Below are 24521 nucleotides of genomic sequence, written 5' to 3'. Positions count from 1 at the left end.
GGTTAATTGAAGGTGATCTAGATAAAATTGAAAACGATAAAGATCAGATGCAAGATGAAAAAAGACATGTCACACATATCTTACATACTTCATCTAAGAGCTTTGAAACAGAAAGTTCCACGTCATCACTAATACAGCCTGCCACAAAGAAAAAGCACAAGAGAAAGAAAATGAGAAGAAGATTTGATGCATTAGACGGCCGGGAGCAGCTTGATTTTCGGATAGGAAAAAGTCCTACCATATGTAGAATTGGACATGGCACATCCGACAAGCAGCCGACAGATTTGTCTAAAAGCAGGCAAATGCTTAGTATACACTATATTGAACACATCTGATGCCATGGGGCATTGTTTGTATTGTATTTCTAACCCTACTCCTTGTCATTTCAGCGTTTCATTTCTGTTTTAGGATTAGATTTACTTTTCCAGATATTTAATAGATGAAGAGCTTATATATTTCATGTGCTTAATGTTATATGATGATTTTTGGATGGACGCTACTTATTTCTGTTGTGTGTTGCATGGATGCAGATTTTGGATTCTCACATTCCTATAGTGCATCAACGTGTCCACAAGTGGAGCCAGATGTTGACCACTACGTGTCAACTTCCCATAGCAGTACACCCCCTTTTTTCGCAAAAGGGATAGCGCTTGATTAACGTGTCCGTGCCATTCGACAGTCATCATCGACCCAATCATATTGTTTTGTAAACCCAGTCTGCATGTGTGAATTGTAAATAATCTTAGCAGAGTTGTGTCATGTATGTAAATTGCCTAGGTGGACCTAATTTTCTAGTGATAATCTACGTTCTGGAAGGTTTTTTGTCTCACCGATCCATTATTGACAGAGTTTTCCTTCAGCCTAACCCCAAAGCCGGAATGAATTTTGTCATTAGAATCTTAGAGGAATCCTAGTGTGTTGATCTGCTAGATTATATTTGGTCGCAGAACTGGGTTGTCTATGTCAAATGGGTTTTCCCCTTTGAGATGTAAAATTGTAAAAGTCATGATGTAAAGCGTCTTGAGGGTTAGAAAATGTTTTAATCCCCTCATAAGTCCTAAGTCCTAAGTCCTAGGTGATTTTTCCAAAGGCTAAGTTCGACGATCCAAAAATAAAAATTTAAAAATTAAAAAACTAAAAAAAAGTTAATTAATTAAAAAATAGATAAAAATAATAATAAAATTTAAAAATTTAAAAAATAAATAAAATAATAATAAGTCAAATTTTTGAGTAAATAAATGCAGTTTTTTTTTTTTTTAGATATATTAAAATGCATTTAAAAATTCGACGGATGAGATTAAAAGAAATCTTGATCCTCATCGACGGTCGAGATTAGTTTGACATGGATCACTCGAACTAGCTGTTGGGAATTTTTCCTTTAAATAGTGTGCTAGGGGTCATTTGAGAGGGGATTCGATCTGAGAGTCTGGTGCTAAAGAAAGCTTTCTTGTAGTCATTTTTTGTGCAATAAAGAAAGACTTTGGGGTTAAAAATTTTGTTGGTGTTATTCTTCTGGAAATGCTGTAAGATTGTTTTATTTTTCTGCATAATTTTATTTTCAGCCATTGAGGATAGCGTAATGAAGATTGATCTAGGCACAGGTATCTTGTCTGATCTTTGGGGTTTGAATGATAGTTTAGATTCTGAAATATAGTGGCAGGTATCTCCATTTGATTTGGGTTTCACTATTGTTTTCTCCATCTATGTTAATGGTTGATTTTAAGCTGTGCAGGAAATCCTTTTCTTTTTCAGATTACCGGGCGTTAGGGGAAGTTCTCGGCTGAACCAGCCAACTCCTGGATTGTGTTTTCTGAAAGAGCCCAGCCAGTTCTTGATCCCGGGCTTGTTATTTGAAATTTTTTATGAATGCATGCAGGGTTTTCTGAAGTGTCTCACGTTAAAATTAAATTCTGATAATACTACTGTGATTATTGACAAATCTGGCTACTAAAGAGCCTTAGATCTGTAAATACTGTAAATTGTTTAGCTGGTTTTAGGGTTTTCAGTTTATTTTTGGCACATTTTACTTCTGGGTTTTTTGTTTTTAAAGTTTGCAGGTATAGATTTTAAAATTTTTGTGGGGTTTTCACAATCTGAAGCAGCTGATTCAAAATTTTATTAAGATTCTTGGAAAATATTTAGAGGTTCTGGTGGAAGTTTTGCAGATTGACTGCCTAGTTTCTTTTGAGCAGAAAGATTTCGATTTTGTTTTCGAAATTTTCTTTTGTGATCTGGGTTCGAATTTTAAAATCTGGAAAATTTCTGGGTTACTTCCTGCTGCTCCAAACCCCTTCCAAGTAGTTATCGAATCCCGCAGTCATCTTCATGCCCTCCATTCTGCTGTCTGCAAATCCATATCCCTTACGCAGCCCATCCCACGCTGCTGCCACAAATTTTGTCTGTCTCATTTCTTCATTGCTTTCAACCTGTACGGCAAGAAAAATAATAAAGACTCTATCGTTACGATTCCTTCACACGCTACCCTCAATCCGCTGCTCTCAAATCTGCAAACAATACACATATCCCTCCGTCTGCCATCCTTCAGTTTTATCAACTTGCAACATATCCGCAATGCAGCCTCCAAGCTCCACATTGCTCGCCAGCTCTAGCTCCATCCTTGAACTGCCGCAACTACGTCCCTCAACGTCCCACGCAAACCTGCAATCAAAAAGAAAAAAAAAGAAACTCAGCCGTCCTTCCACGCTGCTCTTCAAAACCCTCAGCTATCACCGATACTTGCCCATTGCCTCTCCGTTATTCATCGCAGCCACCTTCAGCATCCCATCTTGCTGCCTGTACGCAAGCCTTTCCAAAGAGTTGCCCATCCTCGTTCCCTCACGTTGCTCCTTGCTCCGTTTCATCTCACCTGCACAACACTCCGAAACTATTCGATTCATTTTTTTTATTGTATGATATGTGTTTCATAGTTTAGGGTATATATCTTTTACTAATTTTTGACTCAGTTTTCATTGAGAGTTAGTTTAGGTTTCATTCCGATTTAATTTTGCTTCATTTTTCTTTTATCATTTCAATTTTGTTTTAAAAAAAATAAAAAAATCTAGAACATTAAATAGTCCCGTTTCATTTAAATCAAAATTAGATTAGACTTTGATTTTTTTTTTTTTTTAAATTTAGATCTTAGATTTTATTTTATATAGTTTAAAATAAATTTTAGCTTTATTCTGATTTTTAAATTTTAGAATTTAAAAAATATAAAAAGTTCATTTATGGTTTTAGATTTAGATTAGTTTAATATTTTATTAAAGTTTAGTTTTAGCTTTAGATATATTTAATTTTAGTTTTGTTCCATTTTTTATTTTGATTTTAAAATAAATCCAAAAAAAATAAAAATAATAAAAAATAATAAAAAGCATAAAAAAGGTTCCTTTAGTTTCTATAGATTAAGTTAGTTTTAGACTAGATTTTATTTTCGTTTTTTTTGTTTTGTTTCATTTTGAATTTAAAATTTTAAAATCATAAAAAAATATAAAAATATAAAAGTTATCAAAGATTTTATTTTATTTTAGATTAGATTTTAATTTATTTAGTTTTGTTTAAATTTTTGATTTAAAAAAAAAATAAAATGAAATAAAAAAATATCATTTAAAAAATAAAAATAATAAAATAATAAAAAAAATAAAAAATAAAGTTTTCTTTTAACTTAGATTAGATTTTTATTTTATTCAAATCTTAGATCTAAAGTTTCATTTAGACTTTAGTTAGCTTAGTCTCATTTTATTTGAAAATATAAAAATATTTTTGGAAATTCTTTGCCAGTTCCAGTCTTGGCTCAGGGATTTGTCATGATTGCAATATATCTTTCCTGCTGAGGCTAAAATTTTGATGTGGGATTAATGTTTATCATTTTCATGTGGTTAAATATGCTTGAATGATCATTTAAAAATTAGCTATATGAATGTGATCTCTGGTTAGCATTTAAAATTACGTGGTTATTTAAAGCACTTAATTTTTCGAATTTTATTTGCTAAAGTATTGTTGAGCCATTGAGCATTTATCGATTATCTCGCATTTGGCAAAAGGTTATCTTTGTTTGAGTTATTTGATTGTTAATGAGCTCATATTTCTGCAAGCATTTGGTAAATAATCATTCAGTCATTAACTCTACAAGGCACTGGTCTATTAATTTAGTAAAATCAATTAAGTGCTTGTTCCCCTTCGTGTCTCCCAACCCAACTGGCCCCCAGTTGGTCATCCATTATCCCATAGGGTCTACCCCCCTTAGCCGCGGGAGACAGGCTTAAACAGAGAGATCGGGGATCATGGTGACAGCCCCCGGTCTGAGCGTTGTCGTGACAATCTGTGCGACAACAGGTGCATAAAGTTCTCATATCATTGGCGTAATTAGTTTGATTGATCTCCATATTTTTTACCAGCCGCATTAGTTCTTTTATAATCTGCTTCTGATTTTCCCTTTCGTTGTCGACACTGATTTTACAAGTTTTCTTTGCTTTTCCACTATCATGGATTTGATTTGCAATGGTACAGGTGGATGGCACATTCTGATATGAAGAATTGTCTTGAAATCTTTCTTTGACAGCTAGACCTTTCATAAGATTACTTTCATTCTGCTACACAATTTTAGGGGCACAAGGCGAGCTATCTGGATAACCATATCTATCTTTAAAAGCATTGACAATGTCTTGTAAAGAAGTGAAAGAATCTTCAGGACAATTATTGAACCAATTCAAAGCATCACCCTCTAAACAAAGGACACATAGACGCATTTTGACATCTTCATGATCACACTGAGGAGATCTACAATATATGATCATTATACGAGTAAACTTGCATAAATGCTTTCTAACAGCGATTGAATCACCACCCGAGAACAAAGGTAATTTAGAAATGGCCACTTCCGGAACGTCATGGAGAACATCAGTAAAATGACACGGGGTAAACGAATAGTCCATGGCGAATAGTGAGGGACCAAATGGATGATAGAGGTCTCTGCTCAAGAAAATCAAGAGATGAAAGAAGTGGAGTCACCACTTGAACATGAATCTAACTCTAGGGTCCAAAAAGCAACAAACAATCAGATATGAGGGAGGCTTCTTGTCTGGGAAAAATAAATGAAAAGAAATGGAATCGCCACCCAAACAAGAAATGAACTAAAGAGTAGGTGCTAAAGATGACGAAAGATAGGGTGATGAAAAGATCAAATGACGCCAAAAAATGCTGGCCGTTTGACAGGCTAATGAATGGCGGAAAAGATGAGATGAAGCCAAAAATGTTGACCTTGCCAGTTCGAATGAGAGATGAGAAAGATGAAAGATGAATGATGAAGAAATGTCGTTGAAACGCCGAGAATAAAATGATCCCCGACAGCGGCACCAAAAAATGTTAGCGTTACCGAGCCAAATGAAAAGATGGGAAAATGAGAAGGATGAATGTCGTTGAAACGCCAGGGACAAAAACTCTTTCCTCGGCAACGGTGCCAAAAAACGTTGTTGCACAAATTGTCTAGGCAGTGCAACAACGCTTAGACCGGGGGCTATCACTTTGATCCCTGATCCCTCCGTTCAAGCCGTCTCCTTGAAGCAGGCTAAGAGGGGTAGACCCTATGGGAAAAAGAAAGACCAACAGGGAACCAGCTGGCTTGGGAGACACAACAGGGGGAAACAAGCACTTGATTGATGTTAAAATTTGATTAGATTTTCAAATGCTTAAGACCAGTGCCTTATGGAGTCAATGAAAACCAAGTAATTAATTAGTTGCTGCTGCTTATGAAGTAATTTTAATGATTGCTTGCAAATATTTAAAAAATATCCGAGCATTATATAATCCAAGCAATGATTGATTTCACTAGATGCAAAATATTCAATAGATGCGCAAAGTTTTAGCAATTAAATTTCAAAAGATCAAATACTTTAAGCAACCACGAAATTTAAATGCTAACCAGTTTCGAATAGTTAATCTCCAGATATAAACATTTAAGCACATTTAACTATACCACAACAGAAAAAAGACTTTAAAAGGAATTTCCAATTTTTAATTAGTCTTTTTTTTTTTTTTTTGTAAATTTAATTTTTAAATATTTTTATTATATTTTTTTGATATAAAGTTCTAAAATCTAAAATTTAAATAGAACAAAATTAAAATCAAATATTTAAACTAAACAAAACTAAATTTACATAAATCTAAAATCTAAAAAATAACTAAATCTAAAATCTAATCTAAAACCTAAAAGGAACCCTTTTTTTATGCCCTTTTTTATATTTTTATATTTTTGAGTTATTTTTTAAATAAAACAAAACTAAACTGAAAAAAATGTCAAACTCTAAACTAAATGAAAATGAAACTTAAAATAAAGTTTAGACCATAAGTATATATACAAATAAGATGAAATCTAACTAAAAAAAATTATTAAAAAAAATCTAATTCTAAAATCTAAATTAAAAGCTAAACTATGAAATCTAACTATGCTGACTCTAACCCTAATCTAAATAGAAGCCTCACCAAATATATGACAACGAAAATCAAATGCGTTGAGGCGTTTGCATGTTTTGACGACGGTATGGAGTAGAAAAGTTTCGTTGATGAGGAGGGACACGGGGATGCAAGGTTTCGATGTGTTTCGTAGGTGGACGGAGAAGGGTAGGAATGGCAGCTCGATGGTGGAGCGATGGGATGGGGTTTGGCTTGCAGCTTGAAATAGCAGTGTGGAGCTGGAAATTTTTTGACAATTTCGCTTGCAGAGAGACAGTATGTGCAGCTCGATGTTGGACAAAGGTTGCGTAGGAGAGATGGATGGCAGCGTGGACGACGTGGAGAAAACGATTTTGCTGCTAACTGCTCACTTGCAGGTTTGCGTGGTTTGAACAACAAATCGATGGATGGAGCAGCGGAGCAGGTTGAAGCTTGGACGGATGATGAGGAGCTGAAGGAGAGGTAAGGGAGCAGAGGACAACGTTTGAAGAAGAAGGAATACGATGGCAGAGGGAATTGTTTACCAGCGAGGAGGAGTTAATGCGTGGAAAGGGAGTAGTGATAGCAACGTACAAGAATGCAAAGAACAGAGGATTGCAAGCTTTACGTGGATCGTGAGAATGGCAGCAGAAAAGCTTGGATTGGAAGCGGATTGAAGATGCAGATCGAGTTGCGCAAGGATGCGAGTGTATTGGCAAATGGTAGCTATGGAGAAAATAGGACAACTGCGGAGAGATTTTGAAGGCACCAACAGCAATGAGAGAGGCCTGAGGGTCCTAAAAAAAAAATTCGAAATTTTTATGCAGCATGAAACCCTACTAGGCAGCCAATCGATCCAAAAAATTTCACCAGAACTTAAAAATATATTTTCCGGAAATCTTAAAAAATAAAAATTTAAACCACTCTGCTTCAGATTTCTCAACGAAAACCTTCGAATGACAGTTCCCAGATTTAAAATATTCCAAAAAAAACCTTGTACTGCAGGAATAATGCCTCTGCAAGAGATGGTTTTGAGGCCAGATCTTATCCTCCGGGGCCTAGATCTGGCTTCAAAATCAAGTTTCGACTTCAGATCTGCAACCTGCAACTTGTTCCTGAAAACAAACAGCCAAAACCAGAAATTGCAAAAAAAATGAAACTCTAAAAACCCGAAGAACCAGCGAAATAATTACAGTAATTACAAACTGAAGGCTCTAAGTAGCTAGATTTATCGGTATGCCACAGAAATATTTTTTAAGATTTTGAATATAAGATGACGTGCTTCAGAAAACCCTTCATGCATTCACCAGGAAATTTCAAATGATAAGCTTGGGATCAAAACTGGCTGGGTTCTTCAGAAAATGCAATCCAGGAGTTCGCTGGTTCAGCCGAGAACTTCCCTGAACGCCCGGTAAACTCAAAATCAAGGATATCCTACACAACTTAATTCAACCACTAACAAAGAGGGAGAAAATGATACTAAAATCCAGATCTAATGGAGATACCTGCCATCATATTCAGAAATTTAACTACCATCCAAACCCTAACGACTAAACAAGATACCTGTGTTTAAGATCACTCTTCATAAAGCTATCATCAATGGCTTAAAAAAAAATTATGCAGAAAAATAAAACATCTTACAGCATTTCCAGAAGAGTAACACTAGCAAGATTTCAACCCCAAAGTCTTTCTTTATTGCACATGAAAAATGACTACAAGAGAGCTTTCTTTAGCACACAACTCTAAGATTGAATGATCTCAAATGACCCCTGACACCCTATTTAAAGGAAAATTTCCCCAACGGCTAGTTCGAGTGATCCATGTCAAAATGATCTCGACCGTCGATGAGGGTCAAAATCTCGTTTAATCTCATCCGTCGAAATTTCAAATGCATTTTAATATATTAAAAAAATTAAAATTTTGCATTTATTTTCTCAAAACTTTGACTTATTATTATTTTATTATTTTTCAAATTTTTATTTATTTATTTATTTTTTAATTTTTTTTAATTTAATTTAATTTAATTTTTTATTTTTTTTATAGTTATTTTTAATTTTTAATTTATTATTATTATTATTTATATCTTTTATTATTTTTATTGGAACCTCGAACTTAGCACCTAGGACCTAGGACTTATGAGGGGATAAAACATTTTCTAACCCTCAAGACACTTTACATCACGACTTTTACAATTTTACATCTCAAGAGGGAAAACCCATTTGACAAAGACTCTCATAGACCACCCAGTTCTGCGACACAAATATAATCTAGCAGATCAAGAAATTTGTAATAACCTAACCAAATAATTAGGATTATTTCCAAATTACTTTTACATAGACTCGACCACACTAGGATTCCCCTAAGATTCTAATGACAAAATCCATTCCGGCTTTGGGGTTAGGCTGAAGGAAAACTCTGCCGATCATGGGTCGGTGAGACAAAAAACCTTTCGGAATGTAGACCATCACTAGAAAATTAGGTTTACCTAGGCAAATACATACATGACACAGATCTGCTAAGATTATTTACAAATTTACACATGCAGACTGGGTTTACAACATAACATGATTGGGCTGATGTGACAGTCGAATGGCACGGACACGTCGATGAGGCGCTATCCATTTTGTGAAAAAATGGGGTGTACTACTATGGGTAGTTGACACGTAGTGGTCAACAGACCCCACTGCAGCAAGCTGGTTTTTGGTGTCCTGAAGATGTTGAAGATAGAGGTTCACCCCTTCTCCATTTTGCATCAAAGTCCGCTGCAACTTTTGCTCTAAGTGCATCTTTCGTTGTTTGGAAGAGCCTTCAAACAGAGAAAATAAGGCTTCCCACATCTCTCAAGCTGTATCCTTGCCCTGCAAGTGTGAGACCACATGATCCCGAACTCCATCAAGAAAGAGCCTCTTTGCCTTCCGCTGCACGACTTTGTACTTCTTCTTTTGATTGTTGTTAGCAGGAACAACTACAACACTTTTGATGTAGGCCTTGAGATCATATTCCTCCAAAACAGCTAAGATTCTTGTCTTCCATATGACATAGTTGGAAGCTCCTTCCAACCTGTCTTGATCTCTGAGCCCATGCGATGCCATCTCACCCAACTGTCGAACTGACTGCTTTAGTCAATGCTTAGCACTGCTCAGCTGCTCAGCAAGTGAGAAATTCGAACTTTTTGGTTGAAAGTTCTCTGAGGAGAAAATTTCCCTTCTACGTGTCTTCTTTCTTTTCCAGCGGATTTCTGCCCCGATAGAAATTGCGCCCTTCAAGCATTGCGCTGAGGCTTCATGTCACTTCCTCTGCCTCTGCAAACTCACGAACTGGAAATCGTACTTCTCTGTCGTCTCACTCAGAGGGAGATTTCCTCGGATCTGCTTCTTGACAAGGACTGCACAATCCCTTCAAGGGGATTTGAATTGCTGCCAAGTGCAGCTTTCGGCCTCACTGCTCAACACTGGATCTGCTCTTCCTGTTTCAAAATCAATCCTCTGATACCATGTGAAAATTCCTACACTTTGAAGGAAGCGTATCCGAATCTACTTCACCTACTTGATTTTCAAATTACATTCATCAAGTTATTCAATACTTCTGCAGCCTACAGTGATTAAATATTTGATCTAATGAAACAGAAAACAGAGCAAAGAACAAGATACATAGGACACTTATTTTTGGACACAATAGTCCCTGGAAAAACCCAGTGCGGGAAAACCGATGCAACAGTTCTGAGGGTTTATTATTATGTAGGAGAAATATTTGAATACAAATCTAGGATGCTCAACTAGCAACCATTTACAGAGAAAATACTGGTGGAAAATATGAGTGAGTTTTACCTCACTTCACACGACAGAATTCTGGCTGATTCGGCACAAGACTAGCTAGCCCTGACTATTTCTGCGCTGGCTCTGCATTAGCCCTGCGTCACCTTCTCTGCCCTCTACGTCAGCGCTCTCGGCTGTTCTGACAGTTCCCGGCAGTTCCGATAGTTCTGCTAGTTCCCGGCAGTCCGGCAGTTCTCGACAGTTTTGTCTGTTCCGAAAGTTATGGATTTTGTGTGACAGGTAGCTTTTTTGCGTCAGCTCTCCCAACTACTGCGCTGCCTCTGTGTCAGCTCTCCCTACTGTTCCGGCAGTTCCCGGCAGTTTCGTCTGTTTCGACAGTTCTGGATTCTGTGTGACAAGCAACTTTTTTGCATCAGCTCTCCTGGCTACTGCGCTGCCTCTTTGCAATCTCTCTCCGCCTCTCTGTCAGTATTCTCTGGAAAGTCCTCCTTCCAGATTCTCTCTGCCCCTCTGCTGCAAAATGATCACTTAGTTCGAATTTCTCAGCTTCCTAGCCCCATAAATCGAACTCCAGATCATTTCTCTCTCTGTGTGTGTTTCCAAATGGACCCCAAGCCTCCATTCTATACTTTCCCTGTTGAGTCTTCAACGACCGAAATTAAGTCTCTAATCAATGGCTAAGATTAAAACATGACATCATTCTCATCCATATTTTGATTAATACCCTTTAATATTTTAATTTCCCTAAGTTTAGACTTAGGAATTCCATTAAAAATATTAATTATTTTAATAAGATACAATCCGGATGGAATTTCACCAAACGGTTTCTGGGTTCTTTAGAACTCATGTGCCTTAGCCTCTCCACCAATTTTCTAGGCTAGAAAACTTCCGATGCTACCAAAAACTAACACCAATGAGTTATTACACTAAGGTGTTCCATCAAGTATTCCTCTCGGAATGCCACCTTAAGCGTAAGTAATTGAGTTAGGCACAATAATAACCCCGTTTTACGAGAATTATCATAATGCAATGGAACGAGAAGCACGTTGTGTGGAATCAATCCTAATGATGGAATATGTCAAGTGAGCTCCTCTAGACCCCATAGAACATCTCCAAAAGCCCCTGGTCCGCTGATGACGTAACCCTGCACTTGTGACCTATCTGCCTCCAACCCTGAAAGTCCATTCTAACCATGCCATAAGGAACGCCAGAAAAAGGAACATCACATGATGCCATTGTGTCATTCTTTGTCATCTTCTTGTTATATTGATGGATTGATTCACATTATTGATGGTATACAATCCAATGATATAATCGTATATAGCCTTAGCAGACTTATGTTCATAGGGAATCAAATGATCCCAAACAGAATCCAATAGAATGCTTCTTACAAAATATCGTCTTCATGATATGTCTCCTTTCCTGATTGATCAGATGGTTCAATAACTTTACCTGTGAAAATTCCCATGACTTTGTTCCTTTCAAGAATGATTTCAACCCTTGCTTTCCAAGCCCTGTAGTTAGTGGCTCCTTCAAGCTTGCTTTCAATCTTCACGAATGAGGAATTCATGATGAAAATATAGGACAAAACCCAAAAACCTTCAAATGCTCGTCAAGATGCTTTTCAAGTGTTCTTTAAGTGCTCTCAAGATAATATCTCTGTTTTTTTCCTTCACCAAAGTTCTGATACCATGTTGAAATTCTAGTGATGCAATGACTAGAATAGTTTTTTCACAATTGATAACTACTTCTATTGATACAACCAATTCCTTCATTATCCTTTAATCAACAAGTAGCTATACATGAAAATCTTTAACCATTAATTTTTCAACAAGAGCAGTAAATAGAGATCTCAGTAGACAATGAACAATAGACAATAAACAAGAGACAAGAGACAAGAGACACCAAGATTATGCTCACAACCAGGGCAAAACCCACTAGTGGAAAACCCATTTTTTTTCCTTATGAGAGAGAGATTCTGTCCATCAATAGTACATTAGAATGTTCCAACAAATCCAAAATAGTCAACAATGCAATACCAATCAAAGTCTGCTCATAGAAGGAGAAAAATTCCACTTCTGTCCAATGAGTAAGGTTTGCACAAAGAGGCCAAAACTTAGGCCTTTAGTCACTATGATAGGAGGTCAAAATTCTAAATGTAGTCAGCACAAATGTTGCCAACGAACTGTCCAAAAAATTCGGCCCAAAACCCTTAGTCAACTTCAGAAGTATGTCACATAAAAGGAGCAAGCTTCTTTGTAGTTTTTAGCCTCAAAGAGTCAACATAACAAAAGTTAAGATGATCCCAAAAACACCCAAGTCACTATAGTGAACAAGCCTTTTGAAGGAGATACAAATTGCAGTTAAAAAAAACCCTTTTATCCTCTTTACACGTGTGGATATGCTCTGCAATAAAAGACCAAACTTGTGTGTGATTGTGTTGGCGAAATGAGAACCAAAGAGTACTTGTATATAGGTGTTATGTGAGGCCTTATTAGCCCTAATGGGGCCAACATGATGACCTTCTTGGAGCTGACTTGTAGGGCTTAGTTGGGCCGACTTGTAGGTGTCAAAAATCCATTTCTTCTCCATGTTTACAATGAAAAAGGTCGACCATAGCTACATTATATTTCAACATATTGTTGTAACGACGTTGCTAAAAACATGGATGGAGGTGAGCAGGATGGTCAACTCTCTTACGAGAGCAAGCAACTAGGTCATCGAGATAAATGTCTAGTTTGTGCTTGATGTCGTGAAGGCATAGGACGTGTTAATTTTAGGTATGTTCTATGTTGAGAGCAAATTTACTTCAATTTTCCATATTAGCTCAATATCAATTCCAGATTAGTAATCACGTTTAGCATGATAGTAAAATGCAGATAGAACATAAACATAAATCACCGAAAACAAGCCAAGACAAGAGGACACAAGATGTGGTGCTAGCCAGGGACAAACTCCATTGTGGAGAAACCCTTGATCAATTCTTCTTATATGTTTTTCAATAGTTCAGCAGAGATATAGATAGTACATATAAATCAGAAGTCAACACCTCGACTTGACAAGATACGAGCAGAGATCTTCACCATGAAGATAACGTAATGAGGTAGCTAATCTGATCTCAGGTGAAAGCATACTGCTTCAACTGAACCTCCAAGGTGACTCCATCACCATGCTGCACCCATCACTGTGCTGCACCTCACCATCATGCTGCACTTGACACTGTGCTGCACCCAATCACTGAGCTGTTCTCATCACTGAGCAGTACCTCATCATCATGTTGTACCCATCATCAACAAGCTGCTGCAATACCATGCTGTACCATTGTGCTGCACTGTACTGCATCCATGCTGCCCACAATAGTCACTGCATTTATCATGCTGCATCCATCCAAGTATGCTGCATCTAAACATACTGTCAATACAACCATGCTGATGTTGACAATACAACCATGCTGCATCTTATTACATCACATGCTGCACGATACTGTGTTGCACCAGACTGTCCATTGTGCTGCACTGTACTTCCATTGTGTTCAGTCCTCTATGCTATTGGCTATGGCCTGCGGCCTAGCCCAACAACAAGTAAGGTTGAGTTATCTTTACCCTTGAACAACAGTGTCTTCCTCTTATTGCTGCACAGTCATGAGGGCTGAGACAGGCCTCTCCATGGACTGTGTTATGCCCCTTCTTTCTCTGCTGTTATGACACCACTAGGACAGTGTTTAGGCAGCATCTGGTTACACTCTTTGACAGGCAGCGTGTAGATATTTTATGGACAGCGTTTAGGTCTTCACCATGACTGCATTTTAGGACAACTTCACCATGACTGCGTTTTAGGGCAGCTTCACCATGACAGCATTTTGGAACAGCTTCACCATGACTGAGTTTTAGGGCAGCTTCACCATGACAGCGTTTTAGAACAGCTTCACCATGACAACGTTTTAGGGAAGCTTCACCATGACAGCGTTTTAGGTGGCATCTTCATTAGGCAGCGTAGCTCCTTCTTACCCATGACAACAACTAGGTCTAGGGCATCTCCTTAACTCCCTTTAGACCTGCGGCTAGGGCATTCTGCCTTCATGACTGTGTTTAGGGCATCATTAGGCCAGCAGTTAGGGCTTGCTTCATACCAGCGTTTAGCCTTCTCCATGATAGCGTAGAGCCTTCTCCATTAGGGCAGCATTGTCTCTTAGGATCTCTCCTCCCACCAAAACCCAAAGACAAGTGGAGAGGAAGAGATTACAAGAAGAGTGTGTGTGCAAATGACTAGCAAGCCACCTCTTTTTATACTAAAACGTTGAGCACAAGTGTGGGCAATTTGGTTGCTGGCCGACCTTGACAAATTGTCCCATAACACAAATAAATTCATATCTCCATGAATACTTATCAGAATCGGATGATCTTTAGATCAATCCTACACCTCTCAATGAGAGGAATCCAAGAAAAATATCAGCTGCCATGAATAAGTATACCCAGATGGAGTTTGGCCCTAGTTTCCAATTTTAACAACATGGCCAATTGAAAAGTGGCTTCAACATTTTTGAGATCAAAAGGCATCTTATTGTATGCAAACATGCCCCAACGGCATATAAAGGCTGTCTTATGTTGATCCTTGGGACAGATTTCTATTTGATTATACCCCAAAAATCTTTCCATGAAAGAGAATATCTCTCTTTCTGCACACTCGTTAATAATGTGATCAATGAATGGTGTGGGGAAGTTGTCCTTCAGGAAGCCTTATTCAAGTCATGAAAGTCCAAGAATAGCCTAATGGTCCCTTGCTTTTTATCGACTGGAGCATGATTTGATACCCATTTTGTGAGAGGAATCAGGTAGATAAACCCTACTTTTAATAGTTTCTCTACCTCTGCCTTTATTGTGGTAGCCTTTCTAGGGTTGATCAGTCAAAGCTTCTGTCGAATAGGATTTGCAGTTTTGTAATTCTTGATCTCATGTTATACAATTCTAGGATCAATTCTTGGCATTTCTCCATTAGTTCAGTAAAAACACATACTTATTCAGCAAAACAATCTGCTCCAATAAAGACATTTTCTACAAACTTGAGGTTTTCGGAAATGTTGATCAACATAGTTTAGAAAAATTTGCCATGTTCACTTGGCATATATAGAAGGCGACACCAAAGGATTCACATGCTGATCTTCATTTTTAAACGTGATTGAATGAACATTGTTTTCTGCCCTAAGCAACTATGGGATCAAATAAGAACAATGGTGCAAATCTTCCCATGGCCTTTCAGGAGTAGTCATTTCTTCAAGGAGTGCCTCATCAGATGGAAAAATAGTGTCGAGAACTAGCTGAATGCTTAGCAATTTTGCTGACAATTGATTTGAAGACAATATATAACTTATATAAGGCAACAATTTAGATCCTTATGGCAAATGGAAGTATAGAATATGAAGTGGTACTCTTTAGTGATGCCAAACACTAAAATCTATAAATTTTGGAAAATTGTACAAACCAGTTTTGATATTATCGGCGATATTTTCAGCAAAATGATATATTTCTGAGTAAATATCGCGATATTTTCCCGTTTTGAAAATATCATGATATTTTCAAAATATCGGCAAAATATCGCCATATTTTGAAAATATTAGCTATGTTTAAAAATCTGAAAAAATTGATTTTTTATGCTTGCTGATAGTTGCCGATATTTTTGCCAATATTGCCAATAAGATGTTTTCTGGACCCTTGCCGATATTTTCCCAATACCGATATTATCAACGTTGGTACAAACTATGACTATGGTAATCTGTTTAATTATATATTTGTGTGAAATTTTCATAAATTGACTCACAGCAAAATTATAACATATTAAATGTGCATTCATTTCATTGAACTTTGCAATTTTATTGCACAATGTTTTGTATGTAAAGAAACTTCATAATCCTATTCACTGAAACTAGAAATCAAATCAAGAAGTTTCTCATCTTGTGAATCATGGCTAGATCTTTAAAGATTCAGAAAATTTAGAGGAGAAAATAGAGTAGTTATTTGGGGTGACAAGAAACATTAAATAACCACTAAACTGCTCCCTTGACATCTTGGTTCTAACGATCATTTAGTTAGAATATATGGTTGACAAGAAACATTAAATAGCTACTAAAGTGCTCCCTTGAAATCTTGGTTCTGACGACCGTTTAGTTAGAATCTATGTTTTATCTTTCAATACAAAATGATGAATAGGGTCACACATGCTACAGAATGAAATTGCTTTCAAGATTCCTATAACTACTGCTAAGTGGTTTGTTTGTTCAACTGTAGGTGGATAGCCTCTCTGGGTTTCATGCCAATACTCATATCCCGGTGGTTATTGGATCTCAAATGAGATATGAAATAACAGGTGACCCTTTATATCAGGTAATTAGAATTAGATCTCTTTGTAAACTTTTATGTGTGCATATGCTATTTGCTAAACCATGGTGTAATAATATAGAAAATGTTCACTTATTTATAAATGCACAAAGATTTAGCGAAAAAAATTCGTCATGATTTATTATTTCTTTCTATGCAAATGAAGTTTATTATGGATTGTTGAGCTATAGATTAAGTACAAGATATGGATTGCTTATTTGGCTTGTGAAAATTTTTGTGATCAATTTTGGTTAATATTCTACATTTGCTTTTTAACTATTTGATGCATTTCTTTATCATTTTATGAATGAAATAAATGCTTCAAATATAAAATTGTTTTTCTGTCCTAATTTTTAAAAATATATCAGACTGATGAAGGAATAATCAAGAGATTATATTGATAAAATTATAGTTGTTATGCTGATATGAGCTAGGATTAACTTGCATGCATCTTATATGTAATTAAATGGTTCGTTGAGAGAAAAATGTCTTGCATGTTAGTTATCCGGTGTTACTTGTCTTGGTCAATGTTATTAAAGTTCGACTACAATGCAATATTTAAAACTGAAGTTAATTGCTTGCCTTTGACAAAATCACTATGCACCAGGTCTTCATCCTTCAATCCATTTTTAGTAGGCTAGTTATTGAACTCTTAATGTCTACTTCTACTCAAATGGCTTTTGTCAAAACTATTGAACATGTCTTGTTTTAGAGTTTTTATGTGCTAGGGTTGAGCTAGAGCTTTTTTGGTTCTTCCTAGCTAGAGTTTTGGAGAGCTAGTGGATTTTACTAGTTCTGTGAGACGACCATGGTATGTACATGAATTTCATCTTATGAAAATTTAATGAAGCTTATCGTGGTCCAATACTTGTGTAAATTGCAGATGTGATTTTCAACAATCTATGTTTTCCATGGTTTGTAATTTCTGGCTATCTATATTCTGCTGATTTGATATAAGTAAAAGGTATTATGTTAAGTGATTTAACTTCGTAATTAAAGGACTCTCTTTCTGGTGTGTTTACAGTTGTAAATAAGTGTTTTCAAAGCTGGTTTATGCATGATGAGATTATCTTAGAGGGTTGAAACTTAAAAGAGCACTTTGTTATCTTTTTGCTTGGATTGCCTAGAAGTTGGGGGTTGTGAATATGTGAAATATTGTCTGCTACTACTGTTTTGTTTATATTGCACAACATCCCTAAGGCTGAGAGTAGGGTTAAGATACAGTCAACAAGATAGAGCTAAATTTTTTGTTTCACATTAAAACCTCGAATCACATGAATTTCTACAATCCTTAGGGTACACATTTCCAAGCATATAACAGATCTGAAATAACTTTATTGCAGCAGATTTTGCAGCATGATCTTTCCCCGTTCTCTTCTATATGTGTGTTAAATCACTTAACAGTTCCCATCCAGGTCCACATTTGTCCATTGGGTCCACAAGGTGTTAGCGTTCCCTTTCCCTTGTCCACACTTTGGGTTGGGCTTGGAACAATGCCTCGGAGGTTGATGCACAGCTAAAAAGAAAGTTGAAAGCATAATTTGGCCACTTACAACAGGAAATGTACCACAAAATGCAAAAGATAGTCAGGACATCATAATTTAGCACATAGGAAAAAGCCAAACATGAGCTCTAGGCCTCTAACCCCTATCATTATCGCCATCACCCTGGTTCCTAGGGCCCCTATGAGTGCTGCCTGCATCATTTAGGAACCCATGATTGTCCCAAGCCCAGGTGGGTGATGAACTGCCCAATCTTAAGGGGATGATCATTGTTTTATCATACACATCATGCTCTCATACCTTGGAGCCCCGACTAGTAAAATAAAGAAAAATAAATGAAAGGAAAAAGGCATATGGAGAAGGGAGGAAAAACAAAGGACAAGGTACTTCATGTACCTCAATTTCTCCCTTATATATTCACATACCCAATGTGTGGGCTTCCCTCATTATAGCTACCCTTGTACCATGGCATGTGGCTTGGAGCCTGCCATATTGCCCCACTCCATTCTATCTTATTTCACATACCACCTATCATTTCACGGTTATACCATGGACCTGTCACTCCCTTAGAGGTTGAAACCACCTAATAGGGTCCTTTATTAACCTCTATTATTGAGCATGGTAACACTTGTACCTTTTGAAGTCCATTTGGAAGGGCATGCTACTATGAAGTGTCTACTTTTGCCCCAGATTAGCAAGCTTATTTACTCAATTTCACTAATGGATTGTTGTACTGGAAGGTGAGGAGAAGCATTGGATCTTAAAAAGGATTGTAGGTGCTGGAAAAACAGAGAGGGGGGGTGAATCAATATTTCTTACAATACCACCTCATTAATTTTTTTCAGAGCATTAGTTAATCTTCAATTATTATTATTATTATTATTTAGTAAAAACAATAAACAACAATGCAAAAGATAGAGAAAGTAGGCACAAGATTTTTAGGTGGAAAACCTCCTTCGGGTCAAAAACCACCGAACGCTTTTCTAATAAGTTCTTTTAATCCTCAAGCCCAACTGAAAAGAAAGCTACAACTTCAGAGAACTCTAGAAAAGCATTCTTCTCCAGCTCCCACTGGAAGGACGCCCCAACGTGTTGGTTTTATTAGCAGTCAGCTGAAAGGATGCCCCAACACCCTAACGAGCCACAACTCGCCCTAGCACCACCTTACCACCCTAAAGTGTTTACAGGATCCAAGTTGAAGGTGACTTCATTCACCTGCCTAGCACCACCCTACCACCCTATAAAGACAAAATAAATAAAAGATGTGGACTCCTGTACCAGGGACAATGATCCACGTTACAATGATTTTCAATAAATGACAGACAACACTAGGACCATACCCTTATCCTGATAGACACTGACAATAGAACTGACTCTCCCCAACAATGTCTTTTACAACTCTTAGGCAACTTGACTCTTTACAAAATATGGCTCTCGTACCAGAGATAATGGCCCAGTTACAATGATTTGACTCTTGACTTTTTACAATGCTTCTCAATACATAGGACAACTGTTGATGATGTGACTATGATGGTTGCTCTGTTAAATTTAGGATTAGCATGTTCTTTTCTTAGGCCAATCATTTCATTAGCCCATTATTAATTCCATTATTCCATTACCAATCATATTAACCATTGTCTTATAACAGTAACTGATGAAAGAACATCCAATGTAAATGCAAAAGGCAAACCAAGAAAAGAGAACACAGGGATTGGTTCAAGCCAGGGAAAAACCCCAAGATTGGGAAAACCCTTTATCAATTATTCTTTCATTAATGTCAAATGTTCAACAGAGAGAGAGAGTACAATAAAGATTAATATCTACTATCCTTTGTGCATCAACAAGATTGGTTAAGGCACACCATCAACCCTAAACCAATACTCTAAACACATTGAGTCTTCCTCCCATTGGTCTGCTCCCTTGTAGTCCACTTCTAGATATCCATACACTGATCTAGGGTTTGAGGTTCCTCCTCAACGCACCCTACAACAACCCCGTACCAACAGCTAGATGAAATACTCCCAAAACTAAGGAAGAAGCCCTTGATCAACTGTGCTATACCTTCTTGTGACTGCAGCTTGAAGGGAACAACCTTCAAAAGCCTTACGACCCCTAAAAAAAGTGACCCAACCTGCTGTTGTAGCTCTTCCTTTCCTGCGGCCTAAACAAAGACATAGAAGATACAAAAACAAGCACATAAGGCCTTATTGCCTCTCCTCTGAATTGTGGTCTGAGATAGTAAGGAATCCGCAACCCTAAATAGCCTTAAAACAACCCTCCGAGCCACCTTGCTGGCTACTACAAGCCTCAGACAACTTTGGCCTCTCTCCCACAGGAAACTGTACCCAAACAGAGACAATTCTCTCATAAACTCAACTCCTTTCTCTTGGAGGTCCTAGCCTCAAATCCACACCCTATTTCAGAAAATTTTGCACCTTGATGATGTCTCAAATGAGGTTGGAAGCACTTCTATATATAGGAATTGGAGAGGGTCAAGAGATATGTCATTTGGACTTTATGGAGGTGAGGCCAACCTTGACAATTTTGCATGAGTGGGCATGAAATCAAAAACACATTTCTTCTTAACCAAATTTGATGATCTTTAGGTCGATTTTGGTCCTCTTGAAAAGAGGAATTCAAAGCTACAATTATCTTCCACAAAGGAGTTGTCCAAAGTGGAATTTGGCCCTAGTTGCCAATTTTAACACTCCCTCTCAACTAGGGAAAATTCCACCTGCCAATCTATCCATCATCATGCCATCCTGTCATCATACACCATCTCTGCATCTCATCTCAACTATGATGAACATTGATATAGATAATGAAAAAGAATTGATCGAGAGTGTCACAAGTCCTTGCCACTCTCCACTGACAAAAGTCAGTTCACATAACCAAGGGTCGAACACCAATTAGACTTGATCTAGAGTGATCAAGTTGTTTGAACACCATGCATCCTAGACATAGGGAGTACAACAGTACACGATGCGTCCATCGGTAGTGCTATGGCCCCTATCCACTTTTCCCAACTCATTAGCTAGATGAGAGGTACTTCCCATGTGTCCTAGACTACATGGGTAGGATGATACTAAAGCAACAACAGGGAAAGAATATATCACATCTTGCTCACAACTACATGTAGGAAAAGGATAAGCCACATCCTACAATCACATGTCACAACCAACGTAGGGAAATGATTAAACCACATCCTTTGTACATGCAAAACCACCAAGAGTAGGGAAAGGATGAACTACGTCCTACATGCATGCCAACGAACAATTGTAGGAAGGATCCTATACATGAGGAAAGGCTGAACCACGTCCCACCGACAAGTCCGCCATAGATCGTAGGGAATGAGCATCCTACATGTGGGGAAAGGATGAACCACGTTCGATTGACATGTCCACATGTGACAACAAGTAGATGCATATATGCATATCTCATTGGGATATTCGCAGGAGAAGGTGAAGCACTCATCCTGCTCATATGCCATAGGAGAAGGTGAAGCACTCATCCTGCTCATATGCCATAGGAGAAGGTGAAGCACTCATCCTATGCATATATCATCAATCGTAGGGGAAGGTGAACCACTCATCCTGCTCATATGCCATAGGAGAAGGTGAACCACTCATCCTATGCATATATCATCAATCGTAGGGGAAGGTGAACCACTCACCCTATGTGTCATATATCATTGTGAGGTATCACAGGGGAAGGTGAACCAATCATCTTGTACCTAGCGTACCTATAGGGGAAGTTGAACCACTCACCCTATGGTTCTCATAGCATCAAGAAGTACCTCATGCGCCCCAGGAGCTCCTAGAGCTCAATGTTCAATCGAGATCCTCATAGTAAGGTCTATCCACGACTCCAGCCTCTTTTTGAGAAAACTTGATGTTACCAAGAGGCTTTGCAAGGATGTCAAACACCTGTGCATCCATCCTAGAGTGATGGAACTTGAATGCTTCCTGTTGTAACATATTCCAAATAAAGTGGTACCGAGTGTCAATATGAGAAGCATTGGATTCTCTAAATCCTACTCTTCAATATACAACAATGGTGATGAGCATAAATGGCTGTTGAAGATTTTCCTTAAATTGCTTCATGATAAGCCATGCTTCTTGCTTTGTAAATTCTGCTTTAATGGTGCTTTCAAACTTTAGTCTTTGATTTATTCAAGAAATAAAGGTTGACCTTAAGAGATACAGCACTTAGATGTGCTCTTACCATTTACTATACTGTTACATCGATATCTCTCTGCAATGTTCTTCAGATCATACTATCTTAATGAGTAGCTATTCATAAATTGTCTTCGAATCAAGGCATATAATTGATAAATGAGAGGATCATCATCTTGTTGGAAAGACAACATCAATAGCTGTATCCAAACTTCATAGCTCCCTTTGAATATCGAGAAAGTAACCTTGCCTACAATGTAACCATCCACAACCTGTTATTAATCTATCGATTTTATAGCTCCCTCTTAAGGTGATCATTTGGCCTTCAATCATGATCTTCCCATACGAGGCAACTGATCCATTATGAGGAGGGTTCTTTCGCATTCAGGCATTCATATTTGTTGAATCCATGTAAAATAGTGTAAATAGAAAATAAGAAGAATTGGAATATGAAGAGACACTGGGAAATGAAGCCCAAGAGTCTCTCCCTCCATGTATATATCTATGATCAACCTTAATGCAAAAACACAATTCATTTGAGGAGTTACCTCTTAGCCTGACATGGTATTAGAGCGAGCTCCCAAAATTAGTTGTTGTGTTGTAACTCCTGTCATTGTCTGCCATTATTCTCTGTCCTCTACCCCTCTTCTTTGACAAAAAATCTGTTCTGCATTTCCTGCCTTGCATAACTGTGGTCCCAAATCTCTCTGTGGAATAGTTTGAAGGTTGTGGAGGACTGAATGCTGGTGTGGTGTGTGTGGAGAGAGGTCTGAACTCTCAACCTCAATGGGGAGGTTGATGGTCGAAGGCTCAAATAAGGTAATATCATTTAGTTTTTTGAAAATTCTTATGGGTCTGGCATCGAGGTATGGTCTGCGCTCAAACTGTGGCACTCTCCTCTGTCACTGATTGGTTCATTGTTCATGGTTATGTGTTGGCGTGACTGACTATGTTAATTTTTTACCGTGCAATTGTGTATTGTTTGGGTGTTGCGCTATCCCATCGCTCCTCTATCTGTGCTCAAACAGTGGCGTGACCGTGAAACACCGTTGTTCTAGCATTGCAGCATCACACTGCTCTCCCCACACCACCGTTCCACTGTATTGTGTTATACTGCCTCCTCCCTATGACACTGCACCGTGGCTCAGTGTTGCGACATCGTGGTGTTGAACGCTGGTCGTATTACTGTGTCCTGGCCCGGGTTGGTGGTATTACGTTGAACGTCGGTTGTATTACATTGAACGCTGGTTGTGTTGCGACATCGCTTGATGGCGCCGCCTCTTTCTCATACCACACACCGTCGAGTCCTCCCATACACCTGCTCCATACCATCGCTTCACCGCCCGGTCCATACCTCCTATTATCACCTTAAGAAACTCTCCTAGGTTGTATCTCAGAGATGCTCGGGAACATTACAAACTCAACAAATTGTTGGAAATGGATGAATGGAAGGAATGATGCTTGTTCAAGCCAAATAACCACTTCTACTATGCTTAACTCCAGACATGGGTGAACACCCCCAGACTACAAGGCTTTAGACCACCAATTACGCACAGTTTGAGGATTAGGTGTACATGGAGAATACTGACCACACCAGCAGATGCACAAGACCATGTGATGGCCGGCTGCAACCAGTAAAGAGGTCTGCAAATCTATTTCCTAATGCATAGACAAGATGACAACTCTCTGGCACTAAGTAAACAAAAACCTGCATAACATATTCAATGATACGTACTAGACTTCAACACAGAGGTGGGATGATCGCCCCTCTAATGCTAAATATCGAGAGCACATGAACAAATGCATAACAGGAACAACCTAGAACAGAGTAGAAATGGAAAGTGAGCAATTAACAACAAAAGAAGCTTGTATTAGCTGAAAATGAAGACCAGACGCTGCAAGTATCAAAGTAGTTACAGTCTCCAGAAGTTGAACCTTACATCAAAACAACAACCATCAACCCCGATTACATCTGTGTTCTGGGTATATATAGAGTTTAATTACAAAGATATTCTGCTGTTCTATGCGTGGAGGGGTCATAATGAACCACCAACCGCTTTAACTCTCTGATGGAGTCTCTAGTGCAGTCTGCTGCTTCAGTGAACAAAATTGATCTTCTCGGATGCTCTGCTGTACTTCTTGAGTAGGTGGAGTGTAAGATGGATGAAATTCCATAACTGATAAATGCGCTGGTCTGCTCGAGGCACGTCCTCTTCCCTTCGGCCATACTGTTTCTTGAATGCAGCTGTTGAAGATGAAATACTTCGGGCA

At 38.0% G+C, this 24521-nt stretch overlaps 1 protein-coding gene across 3 annotated transcripts in view; it reads left to right on the top strand.

The window, feature by feature from the left end:
- The window catches only part of LOC149209014 (uncharacterized), a 439985-nt gene that overhangs the window by 155579 nt on the left and 259885 nt on the right, over positions 1-24521 (top strand). For all 3 annotated transcript variants that reach the window (XM_089396251.1, XM_089396252.1, XM_089396250.1), the window contains one exon: positions 16484-16579. In XM_089396251.1, the coding sequence (XP_089252377.1) occupies positions 16484-16579 (96 nt within the window). The remainder of the gene's footprint in view (positions 1-16483; positions 16580-24521) is intronic.

Source organism: Pinus tabuliformis, chromosome 1_2 (assembly GCF_031772625.1).
Source record: "Pinus tabuliformis cultivar Carrire ecotype Pingquan chromosome 1_2, CPIR1, whole genome shotgun sequence".
NCBI lineage: Eukaryota > Viridiplantae > Streptophyta > Pinopsida > Pinales > Pinaceae > Pinus > Pinus tabuliformis.
The sequence above is the reverse complement of the archived record's forward strand: the minus strand, read 5'-3'. Positions and strand labels throughout refer to the sequence as shown.